This window comes from Colius striatus, chromosome 3 (genome assembly GCF_028858725.1).
Source record: "Colius striatus isolate bColStr4 chromosome 3, bColStr4.1.hap1, whole genome shotgun sequence".
Classification (NCBI taxonomy): domain Eukaryota; kingdom Metazoa; phylum Chordata; class Aves; order Coliiformes; family Coliidae; genus Colius; species Colius striatus.
Window position 1 is genome coordinate 6,758,632 of NC_084761.1, and position 17,275 is coordinate 6,775,906.

The following is a 17,275-nucleotide window of genomic DNA, read 5'->3' on the forward strand; positions in this document are numbered from 1 at the left end:
GTTTATCCAACTGAAAAGAGAAACTCATCCTCTTGGATCACAGTTTAAAAATCAACTGAAATCTTTCTTGTTAAGAGAATTTCCTAATTACACAGGCAAATAACTTGCAGGAAATTGAGGCAAACAAATGCTTTTACTTTCTCTCCATTTCACTGTACCTAGGAGTCCATATTTTATCCTCAAACCATGAGACCAGAAACCCTCATGTTGCTGGAGAAGACCAATGATGTGAACTCCAAGAACACCTGGAAGGTAAGCTTCTCCTTCCAATGAATATTGTCTCAGCTTATCATCAATCTTTTTCTCCAGAATTGCTACAAAAAGAGCAGAAGTGATTATGCAGTGGTAAAACATGAAGTTACTTTAGCCAATAAAACTAATACTACAGTGGGAAAACCACAAATGCATTGTCTTATCCCATCTAACTAAAACCCCATGATGTACACTACAGTCACTGGCAATACATGTGAAACCTAAGGATGAAGATTTCACCAAAACATGATCTCCCCAAAACCAAATGACATCCTGCATTCCTTAAAAGTCAGTTTTATTTGGAAATATAGGGTAATCCTAGGACATTTCAATGTCTTTGCCACAGGGAGACTAGAATATGAAATACTAAGGAAAATTGAGAGCCTTAGACTTAAATTACTGGTTTATTCTATTGTATATACAAATAGCAAACCCTTCTTTCTGATACTGTCCCTTGTATTTTCCTCTGAGTACAATTGTGAGAAAAAAACCCCATTTCAATACTTTTAGAACAACAGGTCTTAAGAAACATTTATCTACATGTATGTGTATCTGCACTGCTTTGTATTAACAAAAGTGAACACCAGAAAATAGTCTAAGAGCTGCCATTGTTTTGGCATTTTTTTGTTAAGTGATTCCTTAGATCTTATTTCCTCCACTCTCTTCAACAGCAATTAAAACCAGACTTGTAAACTAATTTGTTTTATAATTAATATTATTCTGAAAGATATATTGATACTAATTTATCAAGGATAATAGTTTTTAAAAGCAGTTTTACTGATCTGGAAAGAACTTTAGAAATACGTGTCCAAAACCAGACAACCCTAATAAATAAGGGCTCCAGCACTTATATTTATATGGCAAACACTTACTGTCCTCTAACCTGAAAGAAAGGCAGCATCCTTCAATAAATTATTCAGGGATACTGAAAAAGCTATCTTCTTGCCAAGTTGTTTCGTGATGTTTCCTGACAGAATGATAGGACTACTTTGCTTTATCAGTTTTACCTCCAGTTGAGTCACGTATCTCTGCTCTCCACTCAGCATCTGTAATTCTGTCATGCCCTAGGATAAAGAAACAAATCAAAAAATGAAAACAAAACCCAAGCCACTCAACAATACAAACTGATTAAGTTTTTCATAAGTATTAGTACAGACTCGGGCATTTCAGAAGTGAGATGAGAGGAGGAAGAGATCTTTTTCTAGACCCCCAACAACCCCCCTTCAACCACTTCCAGACCATAAAACTTGCTGTTATTAAATAATAGAGACAAAGGATGGATTTGTTTTTCCAGTTATACATAAGCCACAGTGGTGAGAGATTTCCTTCATTTCCTTCACCTCCTGCTGACTGAAACCACTAAAAATGTACCAATACTGGGCCAAAAAATAATAGGGTGTTACTGAAAATATTGGCAGTCTCACAGAGGTAACTAGATTTAGGTTGGACTAGATGCAAATGTAACAATCTGCAATGCTAATTAGTGTTGGGGTTCATGAGAAACATCCAAAAAGTCATTGTTGAAATATTACCCTAGAAAAAACCTCATCCTCTTTAAAAATGTGCTCGCTGTAGGAAAATGCCATGTTTGAAACCCATTGGCTTTAGAGGCCTACTTAAGACATGGCATTCTGCTATGGTATTAATTTTATAGTGAAAAAAAATGTTAAAATCCTGGAACACAAACAAAAATGTCAGTAGAGTTCTAATGATAAACTCTCACCTGCCTTTTTGTTTGCTTTTTCATTTCAAACATCAGCATTCTCTTGCTTATTCCCTAGTGCTTTAAAAACACCTCATTTCTGTGATATAAAGAACAGTAGCTCAGAGCTTTTTATGTCTAGAGTCCACACAAGTGAAGAAATTAGCCTGGGCTAACTCATCTTTCTGCACAGTCAGAACAGAGGTCTGAAAGCTGTGTAACTAAATAGGCACGTAGTGAGCCAAAGTCCATAGGATTCAATGGGATCTTCTCTACGGACTTAACACTGGAAGCAACCCAAAGGGCTTCTGAGTACATCTGAATGTGGAAAAATATGCTTTAGATTACTTGCAGAAGCTATGCCTTACAAACTTTTAAAACACAGCAATTTAGCACTGAGTCTGTCTCAAACACAAGGAATAAAGTGGCAACTTCTCTGATTGCTCACAAAACTATTTTTCAATATATAGGTTTTTCATTGCCTTTCTTTTCTGTGCTTTTATGTAAGTATTTCTGCTAGTGTGAGAGCACATGACTTGAAAACATACCTTAATGTAATATACATCTTGGTCATCCACAATCAGCTCCAAGTGTCCAATTCGGGAATGTTTAGAAAACTCAATTCTCCCTTGAAGACAAATAAAACTGTTAACATTTGCTGGACATACACTGTACCCAAAATGATAGTTGCCAGTATTGTGAACTACAGATTTACAGAATAAAAACATAAATATTAACAAAGGAAAAAAGTCAGGAAGAGAGTTTGGAAGGCCATTGAAGTGTCCTCAAAATACACATCCCATTTTAAAAGGACATTCTGAGAATACTAATTGAGAAGAGGCAACAAAGACTTCAACAAAGTGTATAAAGTGATTTACACTCTTCCCTTAGGCCTGGACTAAAACTTGGTGTCCATGTAATCTATTTGAAAATAACCAGGTCCAAATAAACAAACCAACTAATCTGGAGGGACAAACTGTAAGTATTTGATACAGTAGAACATATCAAAACTAAACAAAACATTACTTGACCAGCATCTCAAGCTGAAATGTGTTGTCTGTATTATTACCATATATTTATCAGTTTATATTTCATCAGTGTGTTTCTTTATCTTGTTTTCTATGTTACACTGTGATTGAAAGGTTAGTTTTTATTATAAGGCACAGCAATATCACAGTCAGTACTTAATTTGTCAGCAAGTAACTTCATATCATACCTAAGAGAATAAAGCAAACTGCAATTCAGGAATGGTAAGGCCAGTACAGCATATGTGAAAGATCACAGAACAACCCACTGTGTTTCTTAGACTTATCTGTACTGGCCACAGCTTTAGCTTTCCTCTTTTACCTGAGTTTGTGAACCAGGTACTGAACCTCTGCCTGTGCAAAATAGTCTTTAACTAAGATGTGAACAGCACTGGGAATGGGTGTTACCTGAAGCAGAAAACTGAATGGCTCTCACACAGTAATGTAGTTTTGGCATTAAGTTATTAACTGAAACAGATGGATATTTCTCTGTTCATTCTAATTAAATTAGACATGTAATTAAGTCATGAGCTGATGGTTTGATTCTCAGTTGAAAAACCTACCATCAATCTCAATTTTTTTCTTAGGTTGTACAAATTGGATTCTGAATTTCTTCTGTGGGACACTAAAATGTAGATCAACACCAATATCTCTTTTCAAGTCTGACTTTGGAGTGCCAATGAAGAAGTGAAGGACAGCTTCATTTGGGATCCAGGAACTCTCCTGAAAGAAGGAAAGGATAACCACATTTGCAATTGACACAGCATTTACAAAAGAGTCCGTTACACTGAGTTACACCCCATGATCATGGCCACCTTCATTGCAATGATCACTTTTCACCCATCTATTTTTCAGGATTTTCAGCAAGAACTTTCTTTTTCCCAAGCTGCATTTGCCATTCCCTGTCCAGGCTTTGTCTTGGGAAATGCTGTCTGAACACCTGGAATTTCACAGCATATCGACCTTCTCTTGAAATTATGCTGAATCCTGCCAAAATTTATGGAAAATCAGACATCACTCCAGTTTTAAATTTAAGCCCTGTTTCTCAGGTCTAAGTGACTACAATTTGGCAGGGCTGCCTTAAGCTCTTACACTCTGGTGTCAGCAGTGGGATACAGCACAGAGCACCATGACTCTGCAGTGGATGCCCTAGTTGACAGTTTTGGCCTTGCCCTGCTTACAGATGTCAGATTCTCTGGCAGAGGAGAATGCCTGTTCCCTTTCTTGCTTTTCTTAGAGAAAGTCAGAAAAACAAAATCACAAAGATAAAGATACTCTGCTTATCACCCTTATGTCACTGCCTTAGAAATACTGAGCAGTTGAATACAACCAAAGTCCAAATTGTCTCCTGGTAAAAAGCATTAGCTCAAGTCCAGCAGCATAGCTGGGCTGTGATGGAAGATAAGACTCCAACTACTGCCTGTGTTAAACACCTGTACTGTCATTTTAGAAAAAGCCATAAGTTCTCACTGTCCCATGCAGATGCTGAAACCATCTCTTCCCTGGCCTTGTCCAAACAAACATATTAAAACAGCTTTGTCTTCTGGAGTGGATTCACTGGAGCCTAACTTCTGCTTTTAAACAAGGTGTTTAATGTAAATTAACTATTTGAGTTTTAAGGTTTTTTTGTCACAAAGAGAAACAAGTCCCTGAAGTGAGGCCAAGTTGTTTAGTACTAAGCACCAAGGCAAAAATCCTGATCTCTAGTTCCAGCTCTATCAGTCTTATCTAATCAAATGACTTAATAATCATGTTTACCCTTTTGTATATGGAAATAATATGTACCTTCTACCAGCATCAGCAATTTGCTCTCAACAAATAATGGGAATGGAAATAATAATAATGCAGACCTTGAAAGCCAGTTAAATTGCATATACAGTACTGAGACACACCATCAGCATACTAAACTAAAACTAAAGCCAAAGGAAAGCATACCATAATGTTACCTGAGGAATATAGTTATATGCAGCTTCCACAACATACTGCTGCAGGCCTCTGTCTTGCTTAGTTAATGTGACAGTCATTCTCAAAGGTCCAGTAAGGGGGAAAACCAAACTGCTGGCTGGGTCAGGATATGACATTTCAGAACACAGCTGCCAGCCAATAATCTGAGACACTGGTGGAAGACAACAGTTGAACACTGAGTTAGAAAAACAAAACACACATGCATATTGCACTGAAGATCTTTTAGAACTGATATATAAAAAAAGAAATTCTACTGAATGGATATTTCAGAATGATCAAGCTTTCTACCACAAACACAGCAGCTAGACTCACCTTCCTCCCTAGTGCAAGATTTGGTGTCTGTGTGGTCTTGGAAAACATCTCTATCTTCTGTCTTATCCACCATTGTGTAGTAAAGTTTAGAGCTACAATCAAGAATTTCCAATGGTTATTTAAAACCAATTATCCTAAAGCTATAGCAATGTTTAAACAAAATTTTCAGTTATATGCCATCTTCTCCCAGATGGGACAACCAAGAAAGATGAAGTTCTGTTATGGTTAGCCTACATTTCCACTAGTTAGCACTGATTTTTTATCCAGAATTTCCATGTTTAATCTATCACTACCTTGAGATTTTTTTCTGCAGTTTGTCACAGTCAGTATTGGATTTCTCTGGTTTAAGCAATTTGGTGTGGTCATCTTATTGCAACTCCGCTCACTTTCTGGCTTCTAGACATCATTTTTAATCCCTTAGGCTATATACATACATTAGTTTCACTCCAGCCTTGAAGTTCTTCCAGAACTTCTCTAAACTGCTTGTACAACAATCACAGTCTATGCACTTGGTAGGAGCAAAAGAGCTAATGCAACGTCTAATAGACTCTACAGTCATGCTTTTGTTCAAATAATTCACTATTTTAGGAAGATATCCTTCTTTAATCTTACCTGAAATTAATTATCTCCATATATTCTTCTGGAGTGTTCAAGAAAGCTTTGAGCTCTTGCCCTTTTTTCACCTGGATTCCCCCATCAAGACTAGTGGATGTCCTCATTCCTGTCAACCAACGTAGGCCAGCTCGTCCAAGAGTCCCCACAGTTTCCATTTGGACAGAAAGCTGGACAAATGCGCTGTTGAAAGATTCAGACATATATTCTTCTATGAAAACTGCTTTCTTTTTAAAGCAATTATTTTAAACCACAGGCTGCTCATCCTCTTCAATAAATACACAGCATTTGATGCTGTAACACACTATATTGTAACATTACGTTTATAAATGCATAAAGGGTGGGTGTCAGGAGGATGGAGCCAGGCTGTTCTCAGTGATGTTCAGTGACAGGACAAGGGGCAATGGGTACAAGCTGGAACATAAGAGGTTCCAAAGAAACATAAGGAAAAACTTCTTCCCTGTTGAGGTGAGGGAGCACTGGAAGGGGCTGCCCAGATGGGCTGTGGAGTCTCTGTCTCTGGAGACATTCAAACCCCACCTGGATGAGTTCCTGTGTGACCTACTCTAGATGGTCCTGCTCTGGCATGGGGCTTGGACTGGATGATCTTTAGAAGTCCCTTCCAACCCTTAAGATTCTGTGATTAAAGTCATGATGACTACTTTTTTTTTTAGGAAATAACTGAAAAAAGTTATTTGTGCACAGACACACACTACCATGAACTTAAGTCTAATTTTACATATCTCACAAGGGATCTGAACCAGACTTCAGCATGAAGCATCAGGAAAGGGAAAGCAATTAAGGTTGAGTATCATGGTGCAAGTTTACCTGTTTATACAGCACTTAGTGAGGTTTAAGAAATGTATTCAGTATGTATAAAAAGCTACAATAGCTAGATGAGGAAACACAGGGATAAATCACCCATTGGTTCGTAGATCCATAACCTATGTGATCTTGAGAAAAATCCAAAATGTCATTCTTGTAACAGGTAAAGCATTCAAAAAGATGATCTGCATGCAAGCATTTAGGAATTTGATTTAGAAATATGGAGGAATGGTCAACTTAAAACAGTGCTGGAAAAGCACAGCAACAGAGTTCAAAATCAGACAGGAATCCATTGCCATCCTCAGAGCACAGCAACCATTCAGCAATATAAGCCCAATGCCTGCTTGAGCTCTTCAGGAATCTCCTAATTGATTAGAACAGACATGCATAATAAAACTTGCACATCAAGACTTGCTACTTGAGATCAGGAATATGTGAGATTGACACATTTGCAACAGTTATTACCTCGGCTTGATATATCCATTTAGAAAGAAATTGGAGTGTTGTTTGAAATCCGCATTCCCTTTGATTTTTATGTTGATTGCTGCTGAGGCATTGACTGCCAGCTGAACAGGAAAGCCTGAAATTGCTGGAAACTGCAATTCTTCAGTAGCCAAACTCAGCCTTTTATTAAACTGGAGCTCTTGCCCCTATGGTGAAAAAGCCCAGACAGACAATAAATGCAATTCTATTTTGTGTAATCAAGTCAGCATTCAAGAATTTTCCAGATATGACTATCCACTGCATTTGTCTGCTGTGAAAGTGGTTTTAAATCAGATCATTTGGGAAGTAAGGTAGAAAGCAGCCCAAAGCCTGCACCTGGCCAGTGCATGAGTTAGATGCTAGTCCTGCCCCAGTTAAAGAAAGAATTATTCTTCATTTAAGTATGGATGGATTTAAATGAGAAAAGGAAGATATAAGGACTAACAGGCAACAGAACAAGTCCTTGCCTAATACACTCAATGTCATTTAAGACTATAAATGTATATATATATATAGGTCTCTTTTAGAGTTCAGTACAGCAAAACAATAAGTAATACTTTGTATCTTTCACATATCTGTCAGATACAGTGACAGATAGGTAATGGGTTACCTTAACACCCATCTGTCAGAAAGTAGTTTGTCAAAGCATTTACTTTCAAATAGAAGAAAAAAGTTCCTTTTACCTTCAGAAGTTTGACAGCCAACTCAGCCACATTTAAAGAATAATGTTTCATTTGTTTTCTTAGATCTTCACAATCAAAGAAGCTAAGTTCATTTCCAAATATTTTCATGCTCAGCTCACACTTCAGTGCCTCCTTCCTCACGGTTCTCTCAGAGAACTGACAGGTGATAAAGAAATAAATCAGGAAGAGAGTGATGTTTATATTAATTTCCTTTCAACTCAATTCCTCACTGTGTTATTAGTAAACAGACATTAGAGTCTCTTTCATCTATCTATATTTCAAGACCAGATCTTCCAGCTAAACTTCAGCTCCACACCACACAGGCTGATTTTCTCTATGAACATAGGTAATGTCCATTCCTAAGATGACTGGGCAAAAGAAGTAGTGTTGCAATATGTTCCTACAAACAGATGAAGGTGTGAAAAATATCATCTCGATTAATACACCATTATGGATGCCATGATTGCCTAGCAAACTGCTAAGAAGTAAACATTTTACATTTTCCCTCTTTATGAATCGATACCACAGCAACATAACACAAACACAAGCTTACACTGTAAGAAGAAACTCTTAAGGTGAGTCCTAAGAACACAAATGGTCTAAGACAAGCTAAATAAATCATGGTCCTTAAGTTTTCCAGATGATATATGAACAATTGAAAATCAATTCCCAAAACTTTCCTGTTATCTACACAGAACACAGCTCTACCAGTGTGGGTAAAGTCACAAAGGGTCAATTTAACATGTGACATTAAACTGGGAAGTCAGAAAAACAGCATGACTCAGGAACTTGACATCAAGCAGCTGTTTACAGTGCTGCAGAAGTCAACAGACAAAAGAACATCAGAATAAAGAAGATCAGAGGTCAGAATAATGAGAGGAAGCCCAAAGCGCTGGCAACTAGTCCCCTGGCTGAGAGTCATTGTTTTGAGACAATGAAACCATCTGAAAAACTGGAGATTTGGCTCTTTGTTGCTTTGTATTTTACACAGCTGTTGAGTTCTCTGCAAGTGGGTGGAACAAGTTACTGCAGAGGAGTCACAGTGCTACTGAGCAGTTAGCCAGTGCTAGATAGGGCCCTAAGTTTCCCTAGAGAATGTAGTTGTTTTTCCCAAAATCTACAGAGTCAGTTACCTTTTCGACTAGCTCTTTCATCTTATTGTACTTTCTACCAGGACAATTCTGCTTTGCTTTTCTCAACTTCAGCTTGCCAGACTTGGTCGCAAGATGATCAGCTGGGCTGTATCGCTTTGAAGGCAGCTTCCTCTGATTGACTTTTCCTGCTGCTTCCACTAGGGTGTCTGAGTTGTGGTTTCTTTCACTGGAGCTTGCAAAAAAATAGTCACTGAAAGTAGCTGACTTCTGCCCAAAAATCTTCTGCACAAGAGCTTCAGCATTCTCTAATCGTACACCAACCTAGGGGAAAGGAAATGGCATTGAAAAGCCTGACAATGAGATACATGAGCCATGCCCAGTTCTACAGGCAGAAATGCAAACAATACATGCAGGTACCACCTTTACATTTCTCTACAAAGAAAGATTTGCCATACAATATCAAAGTTTGGTCTCCTACCTCATGCAGCACCCAACAGTGGATATTTCAGTACTAAATATTTCCAGTAAAAACTCTTTAGTTTGTTGATTACGTGAAGCTCAGTTCAAAATAAAAACCAGTTTTTATTCAGGTACTGGTTCATTTACACCATGATGGGACAGTTTGAGCTACTGTTATTTCAGCATGTTCCAAACAGTATTTTGGTTGTAAAACAGTAATGCACTCTTTTCACACTGCTGAAATAAGACTCTGTTTGGAAGTTTGAATACAATAGTATCACAGAGATAAATCCAGGGCATATGACACTGAAAAAAAGATTTTGTTCCCTTTCAAGCTTAAACTCAAGATCTCAAGGCTACATTAATGTCTTTCTTTCATATACACATTTTTACCCACAATACAGTCCATATGTCAAACATTGGTTTCTTTTGGAGGCACAGTAGAGACACAATTAAAGATGATGATATTGCAGGAAGGCCATTTAAATATCACAGGCATTGGATGCTCGATGGGACTAAAATAGAAACTTCAATTAGGTATATTTGACTGTCTACTGTACTAAAGGAATGATGTACCCAAATCTATCCATTTTCCACTGTAAGTTGACAGAAGTAATATTACTATCCCAAACAGGAGCTAGACTAGCATCTCAGAAGGCACTGACTTTTATCTTTAATCTCAATGAACAACAAGAGCTGAATATAGCTCACTTGGCTCATGTATGCTACTATCAGAGAGAAAGTGGTTTTGTTATGACTAAGTCCATTACACAAAGGGGTCACCAGGCAATTTTGCTGTAGCAGTGAATAGCACACCTGGCTAAAGGAATTGTAATGGGAACCTAGAAAATATTTCCTTTTGCTTCAACAAATCAAGTGTCCCATGAGGAGAGGGATTAAAAGAATAAATCCAGAAACTTGCCTCCAGTAGATTTACAGCCTGCCCCATAAGGTGAACAGTCAAATTTGTCACAACTGATCGTGGTAGAAAAGATGCAGGAGAAAAGACCACTGATGCTTCCATATTTGCACCTGCACCAGCTGCAAAAGAAAATAGCAGATGTTTGTCATTTGGAGATATGTTCTCATATTCTTTGCAAGTCTCATCATTCTTTGGGAAGCTGCAACTCTTCTCATTAAGAAGATGGTGAATAAAACATTAAGTCAACAGGTGAATTTGATTTCAGTCTAGCAGAGACCTTAATGGACATTACTGTAAGTCTATTATCTGACTGACTAAAAGAACAGCAGTTACAGCACATTAACATACACAACTGCACTGAAAGGGATGGATGGAAAATCAAAATATTACTGTGAAAAATATTACCTAGCATTTTTGTTAAAAACAAATGATGAAAAGATACTAAAACAGGAAGGAATTAGTCTGAATCTTTTCTTGTAATGAGGAAAGCACATGAATCCAAAATAATAATACATGCTAGTCCCATTTGCTGCAAAGGAAGCTCCCTGAGGAAGGAATCAAAACTCAGTCTTCACAAAAATAGTCTAAAAAGTTCATTGGTTCTTATTCTCCTCTCTCACAAAAAGAAAAGTTGCATTGTAATTGGCTTTCTGAAATTACACTTTGATAAACTCCAATTAAAGCCTGAGCAGAATCAAGCCTCCATTTGCATATCTGTGTACTATTCAGTCATAACATTAAAATTCCCAGGAGTAAAATATAAAGGACATGTTATATATATGATATAAAGCCATGTGGAACTTTAATCATCTGTGTGCTACAAAGCACTAAGTTCTAGCACTCCACATACCTGAGTGGAAGGTGACATCAGAATATGAGGAGTATTTCCATGTTTCCAAGTCAAAATCTCTGCTAAGGATTTCATCAGGAATAGAATCTCGAAGATGCTCCTTCAATGGATCATCTGTCTCCAGGAGTTGAGAGAGGTGACTCCAAACAAAGGAGCCCACTTAAATTAAACAAAGAAAAGCACTTGGAAATCAGGGGAAAACTAAAACAGTTTTAAAAACTGATACAGGGAACCTTTTAATTTATTTAGATCAGAATTAATCCTAAACCCTTCCCCTGACCACAACAGAATTCATTCATTTCAGCACCATTCAAATCAGTCTGATGCACCTATCTTTACATCAGTCAACTTATTTAATACTGTCTTATTCTTTTCAGTATGGCATGTGAGGGGCCATTCACTCCCTAATTTCATTTCTGCCTCTCAGGTGAACTAGGCAGGTGAGAGTTAAGCTTAACCTACTTATTTACTGTTTGCAAAGGATCCGCTACACTAAATTCAATAGAATGCCACCAAAAAAACCCATACAACTCTAATACAGATGTAGAGGCTTTTTTTTTTCTCCTGAAGATAAAAGATGTTGGGCTCCAGCTAGTTCAATGCACAGACACTGAATATTGATACAACTTTCTTTTTCACAATAGTTCTCTTTTTTTCATATTGCTTTTTCTGAATCTGGCAACTAAAAACTAATCTGTGCTCCATGTCCTCTAAAGCACTTGTTACTCAGAAGGCTGTTATATGAGTTATTTAGGTGTTACATCAATCAAAGGCAAAGGAAGGAAATTAACAGAAATTGTAGGTCCTGCATTAGATTGTATAAAACATACAACATTTTGGATGGACTCCTTAAAGCAGACCATTTCATTTTTCCACATGGAGCCACAGGGAGGAAAGAGAGTCACTGAGGGTACCTTGACAGTGTTTTGCAGGCTCATGAAGTTTCTCAGTATTAACTCTAAACAGAAGGGAGTAAGTACCCTCCAAACCACATGATCAGGTGAACACAGTGCTGAGCCTGAACTCATAATCACTGCAGGATTATGCAGGTCTGGTCATAATATCCCAATAAAATGGATACATGACTTTAAGTTCAGAGCTGGTTGGGATCCAGACATACCAGAGTGCAAACAGAGCCTGCTTTCATCTGCCTGCAAAGAATCTTATACATACCCCTTTCATGTTTATTCTTTCTTGACAGATTTAAAGGCAAAGGATTTTCTAGAGGTTTTCTTTGTTGAATATGGTTAAATCAATTAGATAAAATTCCTCCTGCACCCAAAATATGAGATGACCTTAAACACCTCTGCACTTGAGTAATAAAGAGCTAATAGAATTCTGTACTTTTCCTACAGTTTCATTTCATACTAGCCCAAACAGCTTCTCCTTCAGATAAGCTACTTAAATAAAACAACTAGTTTTAAACATAGTATAGAAGATTTTCTGCTTAGCACCAGTTCTCAACTCACTCTGACATGTCAGTAATCTGTCTCAGACAATAACTGATCATGGAACCACAGAAGCAGGAAGCATAAATCTGAATAAACTGTCAGTAATTACACTTGTGCTCACCTTTTCCTCAAAGGACACTGCTGGCCAGCTATTGAACATTTGGATATATGATCAACACCCTTCATAAAGTCCTTAGCACAACATTTCTAACACAACACATCCCTGTTCCAACATTTTGCCTTTTCTCTGTGTTAGTTTCTTGCTGCCATTAACAGTTCTCAAACTGTGATTCTTAGAGGACTTCTAGTTGACCTGAAGAATCGCTTCTGGTACAGTGATGAAGCAAACTTGATGCAAACTTAAATCATCTAGATGAAAATAAGGAGGCCTTTCTCTGCAGTATTCAGATCTGCTTAGTTTCTGTCTGAGGCAAGCTTTAAAATACTATGATCAAAACTGATGTAAAGTAACTGCAAAAGAGGACAGTACCAAAGAAAGACGATGGTAGTGAGTCCTTATAGTATCAGCATTACATCAAGCGAACAAACAGTAAAAGTAGAATTTAGGAGCACTAAGAAGGTAATTCAGACACAGTTTACTTTTTACTTTATAAGTGTTCCATGCAGCTCTTTCTCAAGAGCATTCAGCTAATGCAATGTTGCCAGCAGAGGGAACTAATTCTATGAAGTGTCACTCCTTACTGACTCTTGCTAAAATAACAGTATCACAATTCCAATACAAAATGTGGCAGTCATACAAACCATCTTTTAAAACCAAAACTAAACCAAAGTTTACATAGATTGGTACCATTACATTGAAGTATCATTTAGGAATGTGTCAGGTTTCAGTAGTTGCTTGGCTAACCTTGACTGGATGTTTCTTTCAGCAAAGTCTTTTGTACTTGTTTAAATAACTCTTCATGTGGACATTTCATTGCTATATAATAAGCAGCAATCCTTATTTCCACATCTTCACCCATTGTTTGATACAGCTGAACTAACACAGAGTTCTAGAGAAAAAGATAAAATGATAACCAAAAAAGCAAAAGACAATTATGGTTTACTCTCCTAACACACCTCATGTGTGCACTTTCAGGCACAGGTGGGGTTTTCTTTCTGAGACAGATTTATACTTGACAAAGTCATTTCATGCAACATGTATACAAATGGATGTACAAGTCCTCTATACCACCATATTCACAAATTACCAGAACAAACCGTCATTCTGAGCTGAATCCTATAGCAACTAATTTAGAGAGGGCTCAGTGCATCACAGAGTCTCACTTGCTAGCATTAGTTAATGATGGTTTTATTCCACCACAGGGGAGAGTTGTTCTATTACATTTCACACTGGTGCCACAGCTGATACACAAACAATGGTTACATCTTTGTTAGCAGGCTGTTAAGATCATTACTTTTGGTCTCAATCAAAGGACAGGACTGCAACAGATTTATTCTGTTCAATACTTCCCTGATATCAACAAATACAATTCTTTGGTGAACTGCCAGGAATTAAGACATTGGTGACTAAGCAGTAACAGTTCTATTAGCATTTAACAACCCCAGCCCACCTACAAGGGTGTCAGTTTGGCAGTTCATTTGCTAGACAATAATGGAGTGTAGGACAACATATGGACATCATGCTTTCAACAGGTCTAAGGAGCAACACTCCGCTTTGTAACTACAGCTTATGCCAATCCATGCTGAGATTAAATTTTAAAAAGCCATAGAAAATGCTTCTCCAAGTGGAAGTCCATGTGGAACTTCTCATTCTCTCAGAGTAGGACTGCCAGCTCTGTCTAGGTTACCACTCCTGGCTTTGTCATTCTTTTTAGTATCAAGCTGAGATAAACAAGTTTTGTTTTTTCTTCTATTAATCCATTTTTAAAGTTCTATGGCAATGAATCACCAGTTGCAGCAAGCTTCTCACATTAACACTTAGCAGATATAGGAACAGACTACAGGAAGAATCAAGTAGTGTGGGTTTACAGCCATAACTCACACAGACACAGGCCACCCAACTAAGTCATAAACATATACCTCAGTCACTGAGTATGTTACCTCTACTATAGCAAAGCATATCATACACCCATTCATCGGGGTGGTCCTACCAACCTCTCTGACAGCAGAGGAGCTCTGTTCAAAGGCATGTTTACACTTGCTCCTTATTTACCTGCATGTTTTATAACTATTCCAGAAAGCCTAAAGTCTGGGACAGTGCCAGGAAGCCATCAGTCACCTCCTGGCAATAAATCACTTACCCTAACAGCACAGGGAATACGCCTGAAGGCCTGGACAGCAGCAAGACGAATTCTGATCGGGTTACTCTTCAGGGAGGCACACGAGCTCAAAGCAGGAACTAGTGAAGCTGCTGCCAGTCCTGCATTTCCAATGGATTTTAACACCAGCTGCATCTGTAAACAAGTTAAAAAGTTATCTCTGTCTAAAAGGATGGCTGATCATTTGGGGGGCTACTGCAGCCTCTATTATACCAGCTATACTCTAGCTTTAGTGAGAGGACAAGACTCATATGAGTATGGATGGCTATTCTGATGCCACATAGCACCTGTGTGTAAAATCTGGCTTAGACCTGATGGAATAAAAAAGCATTTTAAAAACTCTGCATTGAAATGGAAAAGTAAAAGGTAGGAGGTTGATGTACAGTAAAGGTTTTTCCAGTATTTTGATGTTTTGTCCCTTTGGTCACAGCCATTTTGACCTTTCAGTGACTCAACAAGGAGTTCTGGACCAAATAATTAATTTTAAATCCTATTTTGATAACAAATGCCATAATGTCACCAGTTTTCTTCACTAAACAGAAAACCCATGCAACTTCAGAACCCAGAAAGCATGTTTCTGCTGACAATCAGTGAATTTTCCTGACAAGTTCTGTATTAAAGATCCCAGGGACTTCAATGCACAATGCTGCCTGACTGACACTCCCCTAAAAACAACTATATTGAAGCCAGCTCAGTTAAAATGTTCCAAAACCTTCCACAATTGTTTGGGTCAAAGACTCTCATTCACTGCTGATCTGAGACATCACCTGGGAGATGTCTCCTCTTCTGCCCTGTATCTTCAGTAAAGCTGTTGTAGATAAAGAGAACTCGCCCACACACTGTACACTCACTCACTGCAACATGCTGCTGAGATTCAAGAGACTGTTTTTCATTCATCAGACAACTGTGTTTCACAGGTAAGTTACAAAGCAGGCTTGGAAAAGCTTGGGCAGTCTTTCTCCCTCTGCTCCTCTTCGTTGGTTCCCTGTTCTGATTTACTAATCACTTGGGTTAATTAGATTTGTTAGAAGGCAAAAAGGTTTAAAAAAGCAGTTCCAATGAGAACAGGCAATTGGGTGTACTGATTTTGGCTGGGATGGAGTTAATTTTCTTCACAGCAGCTTGTATGGTGCTGTGGTTTAGATCTGTGACCAAAACACTGTTGGTAACACAACAAAGTTTTGGCTGCTGCTATTGCTGAGCAGCTTTCTTGGTTTCTGAGTCCACCTGCCCAGTAAGGAGGCTGGGTGTGAGTAAGGGGCTGAGAGAGACAGCCAGGACTGATGACCTGAATTTGCCAAAGAAATATTTCAAACCACATGGCATCATTCTCAGCAACACAACTGTGTGTGGGGAGAGAGTGGGGATGGATCCAAGGTAGCCACTGCTCAGGAACTGGCTGAGCCATCAGGTTACAAGTGGGGAGCAATTGCTTTTGCATAATTTTTGGGGGTGTTTTTGTGGGTTTAGGGGTTTCTGGGGATTTTTTACTTCACTTACTAAGCTGACTTCATCTTGATCAGTAAATTTTCTTGGTTTTGCCCTTCCAATTTTCTCCCTCACTCCACGGCAGGAGTAGGCAGTTGGCTGCACAGTGCTTAGCTGCCTACCAGGGTTAACCCACCAGAAATTAGTGCCCTCACAGAGAAAGACTGCAATATAAACTGAAGAGACTTTTGCTCCATTTGGTCAACTGCTAGCAAACTGGCACTCAGTCCAGCAGCATAATCCTAGGTTGGAACTACTCATATGGCAGTCTGCTTGCCCAGTTGGAAGCAAGGAATGTAAGAGGGAGCAGGGACAGAGCAGATGCTCAGGTGATCATCCTAATCCCATTGACAACCAGGGAAACTGAAATCAAAGCTTCTCTTGGAAATCCCATTAGCTAAGAATTAAAGGTTAATAGATTGCTCACACTGTATGAACTAAAATGCAAATCCTGTGTGTTTAGCATCCACACTGGAAAACTAAACAGACACAAGTATATGAGACAAACTTGTCTCTTTGGCTTTTACTGCTATCTGATACACTGACACTGCTATCTCTGTTTTAAGCATGGTAAGGAAGAACTGATTGTTTAAGTAGAGCATCAGAAGATAGAAAGATATTTCTTCAGCATCAAATGTCAATAGAGATAGAAAGCCCCAAAACTGTGTGACAGGAATTAGTCCAAACTGAAGATCACGCACAGCAACTAAGGCAACTTTTCCCCTCCTGTCAGTCTCCCAGTATCATAACCGACTTACAGCAAGTAACAGTGTGACTTGGCAGAACCTGTTAGCCAACAGAACACAGCTAACACTGACTGTACATCAACTCAAATCGACAAAAGAATAGCAAACTTTCATCAACATGCCATTT

At 38.3% G+C, this 17,275-nt stretch overlaps 1 protein-coding gene across 1 annotated transcript in view; it reads right to left on the reverse strand.

Annotated features, from left to right (window-relative positions):
• Nucleotides 1–17,275, reverse strand: part of LOC133625092 (uncharacterized) — a 96,338-nt gene that overhangs the window by 53,188 nt on the left and 25,875 nt on the right. The window contains exons 12-25 of the mRNA XM_061991971.1: nt 14,897–15,049; nt 13,501–13,645; nt 11,185–11,343; nt 10,335–10,453; nt 8,993–9,274; nt 7,860–8,015; nt 7,159–7,343; nt 5,869–6,051; nt 5,257–5,348; nt 4,926–5,095; nt 3,543–3,702; nt 2,503–2,582; nt 1,136–1,316; nt 159–314 (exon numbers count right to left, since the gene is read on the reverse strand). Coding sequence (XP_061847955.1) covers nt 159–314; nt 1,136–1,316; nt 2,503–2,582; nt 3,543–3,702; nt 4,926–5,095; nt 5,257–5,348; nt 5,869–6,051; nt 7,159–7,343; nt 7,860–8,015; nt 8,993–9,274; nt 10,335–10,453; nt 11,185–11,343; nt 13,501–13,645; nt 14,897–15,049 — 2,221 coding nt within the window. The remainder of the gene's footprint in view (nt 1–158; nt 315–1,135; nt 1,317–2,502; nt 2,583–3,542; nt 3,703–4,925; nt 5,096–5,256; nt 5,349–5,868; nt 6,052–7,158; nt 7,344–7,859; nt 8,016–8,992; nt 9,275–10,334; nt 10,454–11,184; nt 11,344–13,500; nt 13,646–14,896; nt 15,050–17,275) is intronic.